The sequence below is a fragment of the Rhinoderma darwinii genome, chromosome 3 (genome assembly GCF_050947455.1).
Source record: "Rhinoderma darwinii isolate aRhiDar2 chromosome 3, aRhiDar2.hap1, whole genome shotgun sequence".
NCBI lineage: Eukaryota > Metazoa > Chordata > Amphibia > Anura > Rhinodermatidae > Rhinoderma > Rhinoderma darwinii.
Genome location: NC_134689.1, coordinates 136,508,499 through 136,528,119, shown reverse-complemented (window position 1 = coordinate 136,528,119; position 19,621 = coordinate 136,508,499). Strand labels below are relative to the sequence as shown.

General features: G+C 42.4%; 1 protein-coding gene across 1 annotated transcript in view; it reads right to left on the bottom strand.

Moving 5' to 3' along the window:
- PTPRQ (protein tyrosine phosphatase receptor type Q) overlaps positions 1–19,621 on the bottom strand; it is a 271,650-nt gene that overhangs the window by 198,000 nt on the left and 54,029 nt on the right. Inside the window, exons 8-9 of the mRNA XM_075859391.1 lie at positions 13,726–13,854; positions 13,042–13,188 (exon numbers count right to left, since the gene is read on the bottom strand). Coding sequence (XP_075715506.1) covers positions 13,042–13,188; positions 13,726–13,854 — 276 coding nt within the window. The remainder of the gene's footprint in view (positions 1–13,041; positions 13,189–13,725; positions 13,855–19,621) is intronic.

The following is a 19,621-nucleotide window of genomic DNA, read 5'->3' as shown; positions in this document are numbered from 1 at the left end:
TCGTCTCAGAAGAATACACATAGAGCAATGCAAAAACACAATATTTCCTACTTTGTGAACAATTTTGCATGGAAACAATCTTTCATATTGGTAGCTGTGCATGCATGGTCAGCGATGGAAAGGAGTACACTAGTGAATATTCAATACATCCCTGAACTAGTGTAAAACGTAACCTTTCATTTCAGTTAAAATAGAAAGTAGAAATGCACACAAAATGGTAAGTAATGTCACATTTTAGAATGTCTGTGATGCTTTATCATGCTGGGAATTGCAGCAATATAGCACTGGTCTTGGTCCCCATTTGCCCTTTATCCCCATTTGCCCTTCCTCCACTTAATGAGACCACCAGTCAGAAAACAAATAGGTGAAAAATAGGGCTTCTTAGTAGAGGGATAATATGTTGCTGTGCTGGGCCACCAATCGCCTGTCTATCCATTAGGGAAAATGAGGAAAAACATTTTTACTGCAGTGCAACATTTCTCCGATTCCCAGTACAGTAAAGAATTACGGAAATTTTTGAAATTTGATATTACTTTGCTTATCTTATGATTTTATACTAAATATATCTCTTCTTTCTATTTTAACTGCGAAATTTAAAGGGTTGTCCCATCAGGACAACCCCTGTACATATGCCCTATTAGGGCCATATGAATATCATTGAGGTGGGTCCCCCGATCGGGACCCTCCATTGCGAGCCAGGTCAGAGACTCACTGACAGCGGCTCTCGCGCTACTGGACTCGAGCCATCCATGTGTTACATGGAAGAACATTCATCTGAATGGTCGCAATGTAATACTACAGCAGCCGCCTTAAGTGTAAGTGTAGAGCAGGCTGAGTCTCACCCCGGTAAAATCAGCTGTTTTAAGAGAGTCTTGGGAACCAGACCCACAGCGATCAGCTGAACACCATGGCGGTTGTAAGACTTAAGTGGTGGTCTATGAAAACTAGAAATGTTCTAATGGTCCCTGTTTTCAGTGAATAGTTAGTTGCAGCTGCATGATGACCTCTAAGTGGCACCAATAAGAGCTCACACTACTAGACATCTGTACCTGCAATTCATTTCAATGAGGAGTTGTCCATGGATACATGACATCCTTTCTACTGAAAACATGGACCTGCTTCTCGACATCTGTAGGATGGATTTCCAACTGCATGACCCCAACCAATATAACTTTTGAGACATATAAAAGTCTTTTGTTAGTAAATCCCTTTAACTGCTTCTAGACCACTTAACGACTTTAAATGGTGGGGGAATCTGCTTATAGTTTTTCAGTGCCATCTCTAACTGTCAAGGTCATTGTAATATGTAATATGTCATGATTTTAAATGCTTGCAACAACCAGAATCTAAAGGCTAAAGCTTAGATGGTATCATTTTAAAAAGGACCTCACCTCTCCTGACATGTCAATTTTAGAAAATAATACTTGCTATAACAATTCTGGAGCATATTTTCTTAGAACTCTAGGTTGTGCTCTGTTATTCCTCCTAGAAATTTATGAATAAATTGACAACTGGTTGTTAGCATTCTCCTTGTCAAATGGGTGTGTCCCTACACAGTCTCACTCTCTTAGCTCTGATTGGACAGTGTCAGACTGTATAGGGACACACCCCCAACTGGTAACATTCAGTTGTCAATATATTGACAATTTTCTAGGAGGTATAACCGAGGAACGACACAATTTAGAGTTCTAGGAAAAGATGCTCCAGAATAGTTATTTCATGGTAAATACAATTATTTACAAAAACAGACTTGTCAGGAGAGATTTTAAGATCTCTTTAAAGCCATGACGAGAGCTGATAGAGGATATATGCTTTCTGAATGTCACATATAAGGGGGGAGTATTTTTTTCTATTCCAGGGGTAAGAAGATGAGTAGTTTCTAATTGAATTACCCCCTGTGCCAGGACATTTGTTCACTACATGACTCAAATGGTTACAGGAATCTGGATCTCTGAGAATTTTGGCCTATTCAGTTCTGGTGATTATGTGAGGATATGTGCATGAAGACATAGGCATAAGTGGCATGTATGAACTCTGCACATCTTGAACTTTTATTTTTAGGAGGTGTTGTGCATCTGAGACTCTGCTTGGGTCAGTTTAGCTACAAGCATTACTTTGTATGCATGACTTTTCCACAATTTTATGCATTGTGCAAAATTGCATGAAGGTGCCTATGAGTGTAAGTGCTGGGTGGCATATTTACAATGTGTAACGTGTCTACTTTCATAAAATACACTATATGGACAAAATTATTGGGACACACCTCTTAATCATTGAATGTTTCAATGATTCAATGTTTCGTGTTTCATTCAATCCCATTGCCACAGCTGTATAAAATCATGCACCTAGCCATGCAGTCTGCCCTTATAAACATCAGTGAAAGAATGGGTTGTTCTGAGGAGCTCACTAAATTTGAGCGTGGAACTGTAATATGATGCCACTATTGCAACAAGTCAGTTTGTGAAATTTCTTCTTTCCTAGATATTTAACCATCATCTGTGAGTGGGACTATTGCAAAGTGGAAGCATTAAGGAACCACAACAACTCAGCCACTAAGTGGAAGACCACGTAGAGTTACAGGGCACGGTCACCGAGTGCTGTTGCATTGTGCATAAAAGTCACCAACGCTCTGCTGACTCAATAACTGCAGAGTTCCAAACCTCCACTAGCATCCACACAAAAACTTTGCACCAGGATTTTCATGGCATGGGTTTCCATGGCCTAGTAGCTGCATGCAAACCTTACATCACCAAGCACAATGCCAAGCATCAGATGGAGGGGTGTAAAGCACGCTGCCACTGGACTCTGGAGTAGTGGAAATGTGTTCTGTAGAGTGACAAATCACCCTTCTCTATCTGACAGTCTGATGGATGAGTCTGGGTTTGGTGAATACCAGGAGAACATTACCTGCCTGACTGCAATGTGCCAACTGTAAAAGTTTGGTGGAGGAGGGATAAAGCTATGGGGTTGTTTTTCAGGGGTTGCCCTAGACATTAGGACATATCAAGACATTTTGGACAATTGTATGATTCCAATGTTGTGGGAAAAGTTTGGGGAAGGCCCTTCTATGTTCTACGTTGACTGTGTTCCAGTCCACAAAGCAAGGTCCATAAAGGCATGGTTGGGTGAAACACACTCCAACATCTTGTAGAAATCCTTGCCAGAAGAGTGGAAGCTGTTTTAACTGCAAAGAGGTACCCAACTCCATATGAATGCCTATGGATTTAGTATGGGATGTCATAAATCTCCTGTAGGTGTAATCTGTAGGTGTCTTAATACTTTTTCCCATATAGTGTATATGGGCATGGGGATATAAAAAATTTTTTTGTTTTTATAAATTAGGTTTTGTATATGTCAAAAGTGTGAAAATTGTTGTGGTAGTGAAAGGGCTAAAAAGAGAAGATTGAGGGGTGGCTCAAAAAAATGCAACTGTAAGAGGGTATACTCGACTTTCAGAGATTGCTAAATACACAGTGGTCAATGAGCGCCATGTATACAATACGCTAAGTGGCAGTGCCATTTCCTGTATCAGAACAAGCAATCATTCCTATAGCATCCCTTGTAGTTATAGTTTCTAATCTAGCACTTACTACAAATTGCTAAACTATATATATGGGATAATACTTGAGTTTTGAAGTGGTTAAATTATTTAATTTTGCAATTATTTTCCTTCACTTTTTCACAGCAATTACAAAAAATTATAGAAAATATTCCTTGCCTTGAAAACAAAAAAATCACAAAGTTTTTTAAAAATGTTTTTTCTAGGCTAAAGAATAGCAGAAGCACAACCTCACTGTGACTGTGATGCATTAGTATATACTGCCACCATGTGGATACAAAGCTAATGTGCATTTGTTGGGTCTGTTCTTAAACAAAATCCCTGTCCTTTTAGTGAGAATCACTGGCGTAGCTATAGGGGTCGCAGCAGTCGCAATTGCGACTGGGCCCCGAAGCCAGGGGGCCCACAGCCCCCCACACCACATCAATAAAAAGTTACTATAGTAACTCGGGCCGCGGGCCCCTGTTACTATAGTAACAGACTTTACTTACCTTCCTGGTTCCGGATCGCAGCGGAGGTCCTGACGTCAAGCGTTGTGCGCAGCGCATGACGTCACAGCGCTATGCGCCGTGCACAGCATCGAGAGACGACAGAACTACCACCGCGGCTGAAGAGGAAGGTAAGATTTGCCCTGACTGGCGGGGTCCGACTCCCGGGACCCGCCAATCAGCTGTTTTGAAGGGGCCGCAGCACTCGTACGAGAGCTGCTTCCCCTTCATTCCGGTCACACTGTGAATCGGTGTCGGCGATTCACAGTGTGAGCGAGTAGTGAAATGAAGGGGAAGCAGCTCTCGTACGAGTGCTGCGGCCCCTTCAAAACAGCTGATTTGCGGGTCCCGGGAGACACATCAGCTATTGATGGCCTATCCTGTGGATAGGCCATCAATGTTTAGGGACTGCACAACCCCTAAGCCTACGATGTAGCAGGCTTAGGGGACCCATGAGACAGGATCACAGATTGTGTGATGCTGTCTGCTGGGCCCTGTATCTAAGCCAATCACATGGTAGGCTTAGCTACATGGCCCATGTGTGATCCTGTCTGCTGGGCCCTGTATATAAGCCTACCACACTGTAGGTTTAGATATAGGGCCCCAGCACACAGTAATCTTATACTGTATAAGATTACTGTCTGCTGGACCCTGTATCTAAGCCTACATTGTGGTAGGCTTAGATACAGGGTCCCACAGACAGTATCACACATGGGCCCTGTATCTAAGCCTAACACATGTGTTACTAATCGTTTTTCTTGTGTGTTTTCTTACAGGTTCGGTCGTTGGACTACGGTGGATTCCAGGATTACTTCGATGACGGCTTTTTTTTTTTTATCAATAAAATGGTTAATGAGGGTTGTGTGGGTTTTTTTATTTCAATAAAATATTTTTTCTATGTCTTTGTGGTTTTTTTTAAACTATATTACTACCGCCTTAGTAATGGCCGCCGGCTGATTGACAGCATCCATTGCTAAGGCGGGGCTTAGTGTTAGCCGGTGCAGAGGCTAACACTAACCCCCTTTATTACCCCGGTACCCACCGCCACCAGGGGTGCTGGGAAGAGCCGGGTACCATCCAGTACTTGACCATCTGTAGTGATGGTCGGCCACTGGGGTGGCCGCAGGCTGGTATTATCAGGAGGGGAAAGGCCAGATACAGTGGCCCTTCCAACCCTGGTAATGCTAGGCTGCTGCTGCTTTATTGTATCTGGCTGGTTATGAAAAATGGGGGGACCCCACGTAATTTAAAAAAAAAAAATAATAATAATAATAATTGGAAAGAACGATGTCCGGTCCCCCCCAATTTTCATAACCAGCCAGATACAACACAGCAGCAGCAGGCAGCATTACCAGGGTGGTAGGGGCCACTGTTTTTGGCCTTCCCCAGCCTAATACTACCAGCCTGCGGCCACCCCGGTGCCTTCCTTGTCACTACAGATGGACGGGTACTGGTTCGTACCTGGCTCTTCCCAGTACCCCTGGTGGCGGTGGGTACCGGGGTAATAATGGGGGTTAGTGTTGGCCTCTGCACCTGCTAACATTAAGCCCCGCCTTAGTAATGGAGGTTGTCAATCAGCCAGCGACCATTACTAAGGCGGTGATCATACATTTTAAAAAGATACAAGCACATAGAAAAAATATTTTATTGAAATAAAAAAACACAACCCTCATTAACCATTTTATTGAGAATTAAAAAAACGCCGTCATTGAAGTCCTCGAATCCGAAGTCCAACAACCGAACCTGTAAAAAAAACACAAACACACAAAAATAATCAGTAACACATAAAGAAGCAAAATTATTATTCTCACCTTTCCTGGGTCCAACGCTGGAGCCGCAATGTCAGCGAGCTGGGCCCTATATCTAATCCGATCATGTGTGATACTGTCTGCTGAGCCACTGTATCTAATCCTATCATGTGTGATACTGTCTGCTGAGCCACTGTATCTAATCCTATCATGTGTGATACTGTCTGCTGAGCCCTGTATCTAATCCAATCATGTGTGATACTGTCTGCTGGGCCCTGTATCTAATCGTATCATGTGTGATACTGTCTGCTGGGCCCTATATCTAATCCTATCATGTGTGATACTGACTGCTGAGCCACTGTATCTAATCCTATCATGTGTGATACGGTCTGCTGGGCCCTATATCTAATCCAATCATGTGTGATACTGTCTGCTGGGCCCTATCTCTAATCCTATCATGTGTGATACTGTCTGCTGAGCCGCTGTATCTAATCCTATCATGTGTGATACTGCCTTCCGAGCCACTGTATCTAATCCTATCATGTGTGATACTGTCTGCTCAGCCACTGTATCTAATCCTATCATGTGTGATACTGTCTGCTGAGTCATTATATCTAATCCTATCATGTGTGATACTGTCTGCTCAGCCACTGTATCTAATCCTAGCATGTGTGATACTGTCTGCTGAGCCAATGTATCTAATCATATCCATAGTTTATAGGGTCGTAGTGCTATAGATATGCTATGCTGTCTCCTATACACACATTTTTTTTTGGGGGCGGACACATATGTATTGGGGCTATTTCCCCTGACATTTTAAGCCCTGAGGGTATGTTCACACGGCAGCGTCCATTACGGCTGAAATTACGGTGATGTTTTAAGGAGAAAACAGCTCCGGAATTTCAGACGTAATGGCATGTGCAGGCGTTTTTCGCTGCGTCCATTACGCACGTAATTGGAGCTATTTTTCCATGGAGTCCATGGAAAATGGCTCCATTTACGTCTGAAGAAGTGACAGGCACTTCTTTGACGCGGGCGTCTTTTTTACGGGCATCCTTTTGACATCGTAAGACCCATTCAAATGAATGGACAGATGTTTGCCAACACTTTTGAGACGCATTTTCGGACGTAATTCAATGCTAAAACGCCCAATAAGAACTTTTGCATCGGGGCCCATGAGCCTTTAGCTACGCCCCTGGTGAGAATCCGACCATTTACCAGTTTATAATAAACAATAGTTTTTTGTAACATTGTATAAACAATCTATGGTATGCACTTGTAGATCTAGACACAGTCAATAAGTCCATATTCAGATTACTTTTTATTTATTCCCTATAATTTGTATAGAAAGATCACAATCACGATGGTTCCAAGTGGACCGTACAATCTATATTCCCTATTTAGGACATGTATTCACAGAGACAAGGGTTCATTTTAATGGAAGCCTTCCCCTTTGCTTTTAGATTATAGGAAGACACTCGATTCTTGTAAAAGAAACTTTGTGAACATAGTGAAGTGTACCAGCCGTATGTTCATTTATTTACATATTGTATTTACATGGTGGTTACAAATCTTTAGCATACTGAGCAAATCTATAAATTAATTGACCTTTAATACATCTAATTTTAGTATTTTAATTTTTTTTTAAACTGTAGGAGGAAATGGTTGTGCCAGTAAGAATCTCATGTCTACTCAGGGAAAACATACAAACGTTATGTTCATATATACGATGACAAAAGATCAACACATTTATGCAATATGTAAAGTAATACCCTTTCAGAATATATATTTTAAAGGGGTATGTCTGGATTGGAAAGCCTGTGTTCAATAGACACCTCCCCAGTAAATCGCTGATCCAGGTTCCTTCGTTGCTATTCCCAATAGTGGACTCTCTGCACTGGTTTATAAAGAGGTATTCAGATCCTTGAACTCCCCTCTATAGTTCCATATGCCATAATAGGACATAATTGGATAAACCTTTAACTTAAAGGGGTTAGCCAGTAGTTAAAAACTGATGGCCTATACCAGAGGTCTTAAACACTCGGCCCATGGGCCATATGCGGCCCCTGAGGCTGCCATCTGCGGCCCGTAGGGCACCAAAGCTCCCTCGGCAGAGGAGAGAGCAGGCCGAAGGAGAAGCGTGCCGGTGCTCCTTCGTGACATCATGAAGGAGCGCAGTCCCTTTCCCATGCTTCTCTATCGTTGGTGGTAGGTGAGCAATGGCCACATAGCCCCCTGTAGATAGTACAACCGCCCTGTAGATAGCGCGCCACAAACCACACCATGTTGACAGCACTTTACCCCCCTCATCCCCAGCTAGAGCGCTGCCGAAGCTCGAGCCAGGGATTCCTCTGCTGAAGGAGCCCCTGAAGTCACTGTCCATATATGAGATAGTGTGGCACTATCTACGAAGGGCACTCTGGCATTATCTACAGATTGCACTGTGGCATTATCTACAGAGGGCACTGTGGCATTATCTACAGAGGGCACTGTGGCATTATCTACAGAGGGCACTGTGGCAGTATCTAAAAAGGGGCTGCCCAATCGTGACATTCTTGTGTCCGCCAAACGCTGCCACCTGAGCAGCCAGATTGCATTTAGCGAAACTTAAACTCGAAAACTGGATTGTTAAAATGTGCAAATATCCGGTAAGTTTAAACCTAGCACTATTATTATTATTATTATTATTATTATTATTATTATTATAATAATGTAGTATTATTATAGTAATGCAGTATTGTTATAGTAATGTAGTATTATTGTAGTAATGTAGTATTGTTAGAGTAATGTAGTATTGTTATAGTAATGTAATAGTATTATAGTAATGTAGTATTGTTATAGTAATGTAGTATTATTATAGTAATGTGGTATAGTTATAGTATTGTAGTATTATTATAGTAATGTAGTATTATAGTAATGTAGTAATATTATAGTAATATGGTATAGTTATAATAATGTAGTATTATTATAGTGTAGTATTATAGTAATGTAGTATAGTTATAGTAAAGTAGTATTATTATCGTAATGTAGAATTATTATAGTAATGTAGTATTGTTATAGTAATGTAATATTGTTATAGTAATGTAGTATTATTATAGTAATGTATTATTATTATGGTAATGTAGTATAGTTATAGTAATGTAGTAGTATTATAGTAATGTACTATTATTATAGTAAATTAGTATTGTTATAATAATGTAGTATTATAGTAATGTAGTATTGTTATGGTAATATAGTATTATAGTAATGTAGTATTGTTATAGTAATGTAGTATTATTGTTATGTAGTATTATTATAGTAATGTAGTATTATAGTAATGTAGTATTGTTAGAGTAATGTAGTATTATTGTAGTAATGTAGTATTGTTATAATAATGTAGTTGTAAAGGATCTGCCAGGCACAGCTTCGGGGTTAACTCCCATAGGTAATCAGTCTGCACCTGAATCTACGTCTCTGAGACTGACTCCATCTTCCACCACTCAGGATGGCAGGCTTAGGAGTGGGAGAGCCTATCGCAGCCTGGCCAGACGGAGCTAGCTCCCGCCCTCTGTCTATTTATACCTGCCTTTCCTGTTCCTCCTTTGCTTGTGATTCTTCTCGTGTGGCTTCCTGGCCCAGCTACAGCTCCTAACTATTTGATCCTGCTCCATACTGACCCTGGCTTACTGACTACTCACCTGCTCTGCGTTTGGTACCTCGTGCTCTCCTGGTTTGACTTGGCTCGTTCACCACTCTGGTTGCTCACGGTGTTGCCGTGGGCAACTGCCCCTATCCCTTTGCTTGTATTCCCTTGTATGTTTGTCTCGTGCACTTACTGAGCGTAGGGACCGCCGCCCAGTTGTACCCCGTCGCCTAGGGCGGGTCGTTGCAAGTAGGCAGGGACAGAGTGGCGGGTAGATTAGGGCTCACTTGTTCGTTTCCCTACCCCCGTCATTACATAATCACAAGCCCATACCTAGTCTACCCTGGTCCCTGACACCACTATGGACCCCCTTGAGACCCTGGCTCAGCAAATGCAGGTCCAGGCCCTGGCTCAGAGGGTCAACCAGCCTGATGCTACCTTGGTAGTTCCCCTCACCTCACCTCCTGAACCCCACCTCAAGTTGCCAGACCGGTTCTCAGGGGACCGGAGGGCTTTTCTCTCCTTTCGGGAGAGTTGTAGGCTGTACTTTCGCTTAAAGCCTCATTCCTCAGGTTCTGAGAACCAGCGGGTGGGTATAATTATGTCCCGGCTCCAGGAAGGGCCCCAAGAGTGGGCCTTCTCCTTGGCTCCTGACGCCCCTGAACTTTCCTCCGTTGATCGTTTATTTTCTGCTCTCTGACTCATTTATGACGAGACTGACAGGACTGCCTTTGCCGAGAGTCAGCTGGTGACCTTACGTCAGGGTAAGAGACCTGTTGAGGAGTATTGTTCTGACTTTAGGAAGTGGTGCATAGCTTCTCGGTGGAATGACCCTGCCTTAAGGTGCCAGTTTAGGTTGGGTCTGTCGAATGCCCTGAAAGACCTGCTAGTTAGCTATCCCTCTTCTGACTCCCTAGACCAGGTTATGGCTTTAGCGGTACGACTTGACCGACGTCTCAGGGAACGACAACGTGAACGTTTATGTGTTTTCTCCTCCGACTCCCCCATGATGCCTCCTGAGGTTCCGTTGCTTCGTTCCCCCCGGAAGACTCAGAGGTACCTATGCAACTCGGGGCCTCCGTGTCCCCCCAACAACGTAGAGATTTCCGCAGGAAGAATGGTCTCTGCTTCTACTGTGGGGATGACAAGCATCAAGTGAACAACTGTCCTAAGCGTAAGAAGGCAGCCGGAGAACTTCCGCGCCTAAGTGATCATCTGGGAGGTCACTTGGGCGCACAGGTATTTCCCGTAAATATGAAACGTAATAAGATCTTGCTTCCCTTTCAGGTCTCTTTTGGTGGTAGGTCTGCTACCGGCAGTGCCTTCGTGGATTCAGGGTCCTCTGCTAATATCATGTCTGTGGAATTTGCTATGTCTCTTGCTATGCCTTTGATTGATTTGCCTAAACCTGTCCCGGTAGTGGGTATCGACTCCACTCCTCTTGCTAATGGTTATTTTACACAGCATACCCCTGTTTTTGAACTCCTTGTTGGCTCCATGCATTCGCAGCCTGGCCAGACGGAGCTAGCTCCCGCCCTCTGTCTATTTATACCTGCCTTTCCTGTTCCTCCTTTGCTTGTGATTCTTCTCGTGTGGTTTCCTGGCCCAGCTACAGCTTCTGACTATTTGATCCTGCTCCATACTGACCCTGGCTTTCTGACTACTCTCCTGCTCTGCGTTTGGTACCTCGTGCACTCCTGGTTTGACTCGGCTCGTTCACCACTCTTGTTGCTCACGATGTTGCCGTGGGCAACTGCCCCATTTCCCTTTGCTTTGTGTTCCCTTGTCTGTTTGTCTCTTGCACTTACTGAGCGTAGGGACCGCCGCCCAGTTGTACCCCGTCGCCTAGGGCGGGTCGTTGCAAGTAGGCAGGGACAGAGTGGCGGGTAGATTAGGGCTCACTTGTCCGTTTCCCTACCCCCGTCATTACAAATGTGGTATTGTTATAATAATGTAGTATTACAGTAATGTACTATTGTTATAGTAATGTAGTATTATAGTAATGTAGTATTGTTATAGTAATGTAGTATTATTATAGTAATGCAGTATTGTTATAGTAATGTAGTATTATTATAGTAATGTAGTATTATAGTAATGTAGTATTATAGTAATGTAGTATTGTTATAGTAATGTAGTATTATAGTAATGTAGTATTGTTATAGTAATGTATTATTATTATAGTAATGTAGTATTGTTATAGTAATGTATTATTATAGTAATGTGGTATTATTATAGTAATGTAGTATTGTTATAGTAATGCATTATTATTATAGTAATGCAGTATTATAGTAATGTAGTACTATTATAGTAATGTGGAATAGTTACAGTAATGTAGTATTGTTATAGTAATGTAGTATTATTATTATTATAGTAATGTAGCATTATTATAGTAATGTAGCATTGTTATAGTAATGTAGTATTATTATAGTAATGCAGTATTGTTATAGTAATGTGGTATTATTATACTAATGTTGTATTGTTATAGTAGTGTGGTATTGTTATAGTAATGTAGTATTATTATAGTAATGTAGTATTGTTATAGTAATGTGGTATAGTTATAGTAATGTAGTATTATTATAGTAGTAGTATTATAGTAATGTAGTATAGATATAGTAATGTAGTATTATTATCGTAATGTAGAATTATTATAGTAATGTACTATTATTATAGTAATGTAGTATTGTTATAATAATGTAGTATTATAGTAATGTAGTATTATTATAGTTATGTAGTATTATTATAGTAATGTAGTATTATTATAGTAATGTAGTATTATAGTAATGTAGTATTGTTATAGTAATGTAGTATTGTTATAGTAATGCAGTATTGTTTTAGTAATGTAGTATTATTATAGTAATGTAGTATTATAGTAATGTAGTATTGTTATAGTAATGTAGTATTATAGTAATGTAGTATTGTTATAGTAATTCAGTATTGTTATAGTAATGTAGCGTTATAGTATTGTAGTATTGTTATAGTAATGTAGTCTTATTATAGTAATGTAGTATTATAGTAATGTAGTATTGTTATAGTAATGTAGTATTATTATTATTATTATTATTATAATAGTAATGTACCTTTATATCCTGATGGTAATGTATACCTGTAAATCCCTGTCTGTAGGCATTCAGGTGATATTTATTATCGGCTTTAAGCCACTTTTATTGGGCAAAAAAGTCACAAATTTTGGGGCACGCCATAATAGCGACTTTTAAGTGGCGAAAAACTAGGTGGGGTAACTTAGAGAGAGAGGGACCAGCAAGTTTCTGACAGATTAGTCATTTCTTAAGACAGAAAATGATGCAAATTGAAGCGCAAATCATTGTATGTTTTTAGGACTTTCCCAAAGGAGCCAAATTTATAAGGGAAAATTGGTTCATTTCGCTCTGACGTACTACAGTTTAAGACTGGCATAGAAAACACCAATCTTAATAAATTCCCACTTTATAATTTCTTCTATATAGATTTTTGAACTTATTCCATGGTTCACTATGCTGCTTTTGGCATCTATTTTGCTTTGATTGGGTATTTTCAGTATTAACTATTACAATGCATTGTACATCTTTAACATTTATATAGTGTATTTTAGCCAATATATAAATACTGTAACAGAAATGCCATTACCTTCAGCTGGAGTGAAAACAGATATGTTGGATCTGGGCCCAACACCTGCGCTTGTTTCTCCACTGATGTATGCATCATAGGTTGTGAAAGGAGTAAGGTTAATAAAAGTAAACTTGAGATCCTTTGTGCTGTTATCCAGAATCCGACCTGATGAAAAAATAATTCAGCGTGTAAGAAAAAAGAATGCTTCATGTCTCAATTTTATAAGCATGCAACCAAATTATTAAGGGGACTGTCCCTTCAGCACAATACCTTTCAATATGGCCTATTAGGGCACATGGGCGTCGTGGAGGCAAAGGCCTGGCTCAGGACCCCCTTTATTAGCCCGAGTGGAGAGTTACTGCAAAAAACAGCTCCCATTCTGGAATTAAAAGTCCATGTGGCTACTGGATTATAGGAAGGATTATCCAGATGGGAGCCCTCTGCCAGTGTAAAGAACTCTGTGATGTTTTAGAATAGCTATAAGTATTTAAACTATGATAAATGACCTTGAGAATGACCTGTGAATCTTGGGGACTTCTGCTGCAGGATCAAATTCTGTTTCTTTGCACATCTCTCTATGGACATGCTGCATACATGAAGACTAATCTAAACTACCATAAAGCACAGCACTATTAAGAATATAGCGAAAATAGATTAAAAAGGGTATAACCATTCAAAAGAACAGCAGTTATTCTTACTTACCAGTGGGACCATACAGTTCAACTCTGTAACTAAATTTTCCTGTCACAATAGTTGGAGCATCCCAAGTTACAGAGAAAGATCTTGCTGTGATGTTGCCCTTGACAAGATTTTGAGGTGGGTCTTCAGGCACTAAAACAATAAATAAATATGTTTATTCAACTAATAATATAATTTATTATGAACACACAATACCATTCATTGTGACACTGATTTTTTTCTGTTTTTAAATATGCACCAGGAAGCAGTTCTGACCCAGATGCCAGACAGCGCATGCATGAAACATAAAACCACCAGCTTATCAGCATAATTTATACTCATTAAGGGGACCTACTTGGTGCCATGTATAGTGGTTTCCTTTACTTGTGTTTGTTCTAAAAAGAAACCTCCTGACTTTGGCGCTCTGACTTGGATTAGCCTAACCCTGCTTTCTTGTGTGACCCTTGGGTATTACAATTGGTGTTCCTACTTCACTATTACATACCTCCCAACTTTTTAATTCGGAAAAGAGGGACATTTTAAGCCATGCCCCTAACCACGCCCAATATCCCGCATAAACACATCAAATCACGGCCAGATCCTTCTGCAAATAACACGCGCAAATTCTCACTGTGGATCTCTCGACTGTCTGGATATTACAGATATTATGGATCCAGTTATGTCGTCTTTATGTTACTTTCCTAACTTGGGTATAACATTTGCTCATCACTGCGGCAGCAGCTGCAGGACAAACCAAAAGGCTGAGAACAATGTGGTTGATGACTTTTCAATTGACAGGTAGCAGAGTAACATGATGGGGAAAAATAATCCACCAGAGCCCCCCTGTAGAAAGCTCTAGATACAGCCCCCCTGTAGATAGCGCCACACACAGCCCCTTGTAGATAGCTCCACACACAGCCCCCTGTAGATAGTGCCACACACAGCCCCCCTGTACATAGTGCCAGATACAGCCCCCTGTACATAGCGCCACACACAGCCCCCTATAGATAGCGCCACAAACAGCCCCCTGTACATAGCGCCAGATACAGCCCCCCTGTACAAAGCACCAAATGCAGCCCCCCTGTAAATAGCTCCACACACAGCCCCCCTGTAGATAGCTCCAGACACAGCCCCCCTGTAGATAGCGCCAGACACAGCCCCCTGTACATAGCTCCACACACAGCCCCCCTGTACATAGCGCCAGACACAGCCCCCCTGTAGATAGCTCCAAACACAGCCCCCCTGTACATAGCGCCAGATACAGCCCCCTGTACATAGCGCCAGATACAGCCCCCCTGTACATAGCGCCACACACAGCCCCCTGTACATAGCGCCAGATACAGCCCCCCTGTACATAGCGCCACACACAGCCCCCCTGTACATAGCGCCAGATACAGCCCCCCTGTACATAGATCAACACACAGCCCCCCTGTAGATAGCGCCAGACACAGCCCCCCTGTAGATAGTGCCACACACAGTCCCCCTGTACTTTGCTACACACACAGTCCCCTGTAGATAGCTCCACACACAGTCCCCCTGTAGGTGCCACATTGCCGCCAGAGCGGAGAGCGGTAGAGGTAGCCGGCTCTACTGCTGCCACTCTCCGCTCTGCTTTGACGTCACTCACCATCAGAAGAAGGCAGTGGTCTTGAGTGGCGTTTTCACTGGTGTCGAATCCGGCCCAGGAGTGGACCAGTCCAGTCACCTGATCAGTGAGGTCAGATGACAGGTCAGATGACTGGACTTGTCCACTCCCGGGCCGGCATCGATCCCAGTGAGAACACCGCCGCAAGAGACCTGCCTTCTTCTGATCGCTGCTGCAGTCAGCAGCGATCAGCTGTTTTGATGCAGCGCCCATCGGGACATTTTGCAGACCGCCCGGGACGGCGGGACAGTGGTGAGAAACCGGGACCGTCCCGCCGGATCCAGGACGGTTGGGATGTATGCCATTACTGACCCCAGCCTGCCCGACCACAATTCCTATCAGTTACATAGTTACATAGTTACATAGTTAGTACGGCTGAAAAAAGACACATGTCCATCAAGTTCAACCAAGGGAAGGGAAAAGGGAAGGAAAAATGTCTACACATAGGAGCTAATATTTTTTTGTTCTAGGAAATTATCTAACCCTTTTTTAAAGCCATCTACTGTCCCTGCTGTGACCAGCTCCTGCGGTAGACTATTCCATAGATTCACAGTTCTCACTGTAAAGAAGCCTTGTCGCCTCTGCAGCTTGAACCTTTTTTTCTCCAGACGGAGGGAGTGCCCCCTTGTTTTTTGAGGGGGTTTTACAAGGAACAGGATTTCACCATATTTTTTGTATGTGCCATTAATATATTTATATAAGTTAATCATGTCCCCCCTTAGTCGTCTTTTTTCAAGGCTAAATAGGTTTAATTCTTTCAATCTTTCCTCATAACTTAAATTCTCCATGCCCCTAATTAGCTTCGTTGCTCTTCTTTGTATTTTTTCCAACTCCAGGGCATCCTTTCTATGAACTGGAGCCCAGAACTGAACTGCATATTCTAGATGAGGCCTCACTAATGCTTTGTAAAGTGGTAATATTACATCCCTGTCCCGCGAGTCCATGCCTCTTTTAATACACGACAATATCCTGCTGGCCTTTGAAGCAGCTGATTGACACTGCATGCTGTTATTGAGTTTATGATTTACAAGTACACCCAGATCCTTCTCAACAAGTGAATCCGCCAGTGTAGCTCCCCCTAGGACATATGATGCATGCAGGTTGTTGGTACCCAGGTGCATAACTTTACATTTATCTACATTAAACTTCATCTGCCAAGTGGACGCCCAAACACTTAGTTTGTTTAAATCTGCCTGTAATTCATGAACATCTTCCATAGACTGAACTATATTACATAGCTTGGTGTCATCTGCAAAAATAGAAATAGTGCTATTAATCCCATCCTCTATATCAATAATAAATAAGTTGAATAATAGTGGTCCCAGCACTGAACCCTGGGGTACACCACTTATAACTGGGGACCATTCAGAGTAGGAATCATTGACCACAACTCTCTGGATACGGTCCTTAAGCCAATTCTCAATCCAATTACAAACTATATTTTCTAAACCTATAGTCCTTAATTTACCCATTAGGCGTCTATGGTGGACAGTGTCAAATGCCTTTGCAAAGTCCAAAAACACTAAATCCACAGCGGCCCCTCTGTCTAGACTTCTGCTCACCTCCTCATAAAAACAGAAACTGTTTGTCTGTTGTATTTAGCATCTCAGTGAGTTTTCCTGCGTCAAACCAAACTACATTAATACAGGGAATTAACCCCTAGAGAGCCACCATGTACTGTAGTCCTGGAGCCAACAGAGTGCTCAAAACTCAAACCAAAGTAGTTTCTCCTGGTATCTCTGGGATTAAGAAGGTTACACACTGAGAAGAGAATGCTGGGGGGAAACAGCAAGCTATCTACCAACTGAGGACAAAGCAGTCGAATCATCACCCCATTTCCCACACCTATTGTTCTCATAGCACTAGAAGGGAAAGACAAAATAAATGCTTGCAGGGAAGGTGTAGCCTGTCTTTGGCGCTAAGTTGCAGTTTGGTATATAGGATTCTGCTGTTTGTTTAAAAATGAAGCAGGATGACAACAAAGATATCAAAAAAGTTATGTTACAAAACTACAAAGATGAATTTATACCAAATATGGTTAGAAGCCCATTCACAGACTATAGACTGCTGTTGAAAAAAACCAAAACAGTCTGTAGTCAGAAGAGATAGTACAACCTCAGTTCTGTGGAATTCCAAAGTACACTTTTAAGGCCATGTTCACACAGGGCAGATATGTGCCTCAGGGAATTCCAGCCGAAAAACTGCACGGCCAGAATGTCTGCTGCTGAAAACGGCACAGAAAAAAAAAGGATACTTACCATGGCGACGTGTCCCTCAAATATCCTGACATCATGATGCTCTGCAGCCCTGGGATGAAGTTTCATCCCATGTGACCGCTGCAGCCTGTGATTGGCTGCAGTGGGCACATGGGATGAAACATCATGCCAGGAGGTCAGCCTGGATGAAGAAACACAGACTCCTGGGTAAGTTTAAAATTTATTTTTCTGAGTTGCGTTTTTTTGTGGTGGAATGGCAGGATTCCGCTGCAAAAAAACACAATATCTGCTATTTGTTGCGGGTTTTACCTCCCAATTGAATTCAATGGGGAAATCCCGCAACAAATAAGCATAGTTTACGCAAATACAATGGACATGCTGCGGATTTAAAAGAATGCACCGCAGGTCAATTTCTGAGCGTTTTTTTCCGCTCAGGATTTACGCAGCATGCGGATGAGATTTGTTCACGTCTCATCCACTCTGCTGCTACTGTATCATGTTACGGATTTTCTGCAACAAAATCCGTTGCGGAAAATCCGCAGTATTTACGCTACATGTGAACTGACCCTAAGGCCGGATTCACATGAGCGCTGCACATCTCACGTCCGAGGTGCATCCGTGCTCTGCACTGCGGTACGCGATGTCACGCATCCCCCATAGATTAGAGTCTATGGAGGGATGCGTGAAGCGTGAAAAAACAGGACATGTCCCATTTTCTCACGGTCCCTTCACACGGTCCGTTGAAACAACGGCCGTGTGAACGGCCACATTGAATTATATAGGTCCGTGTGACGGCCGTTGTTTCAATGGCCGACACATATCACGTTTGTGTGAATAAGGCCTAAGGGTGCAGTCAGATGTGGCAAATTTTTTTGCAGAAAGTTCTGAGACTGAAAATCTGTTCTATCTATCTGAATGGAACTTGGAGAAATCCATGCACCTTCTGCAAAAAACAACACCGTTCACATGTCTACAACTGATTTTCCTGCAACAAAATCTGTCGCGTGCGACTGCACCCTAAGGGTAGGAACACACACAGCGTATTCATTGCGGATTCACTGCATCAAGCTGCGCAGCATATCCGCTTTGAACACTGCAGGGAATGGCGTCCGAAATCCTGCACCACAATGTGGTGCGTTTTTTCAGGTGTACATTCCGCTGTGTAAATTATCGCACATACTTATCCCTTCCCTCCTCTGATATCCGCTCCAGTCTCCCTGGATGACTGTGCAGGCCATGTGACTGCGGCAGCCTGTGATTGGCTGCAGCGGTCACATGGCCTGCTACGTCATCCAGGGAGGCCGGACTGGAGAATAAGCAGGGAACTCTTGCGATTTTTTGCGGCGAAATTGCTGTGATTCTTCCGCAAATATCGCAACACACACCAGTCTGCTGCGGGTTTAAGCACCCCATTGAATTTAATGGGAAAACCCGCAACAGAAGAGCTGCGATTCCACAGCATTAATTGACATGCTGCGGTTGAAGAAACCGCACCGCAGGTCCATTTATGTGCGTTTTTTTGTCTGCATTTTTCTTCAGTGTGGGTACGAGATTTATTGAAATCTCACCCACACTGCTGCTACTGTAATATGCTGCATTAATCCATTAAGGAAAATCTACAGTGTTTACGCCATGTATGTTTGTACCCTAATAGTTGTATCACTGGTTCTTAATGCAGGACTAATATAATCTCAGACAATAGCAGCTACAGGGAAACGTAATCAGGCTACAAACTGTAAAGGCCCTTTTACACCGGCCGACATTCGGCCGGTGCAGCGAGCACCAATCAACGAGACATCGTTGATTGGCGATCGTTTGATCCTGTCACATGGATCTATGAATGGGGACGAGCGGTCTTTACTCCGATCGCTCATCCCCATCCATTATTATCATGTCGGCAGCACGTCTCCCGGTTTACACAGGGAGATGTGCTGCCGATAACGATAATCTTTTACTTTTTTTAAATGATGCGACCAGCAGATGATCGAGCTGCTCGTTCACCTGTTGATCGCTGCCCTTTTTAGACAGGGCAATTATCGGCAACGAGCGTTATATTAAC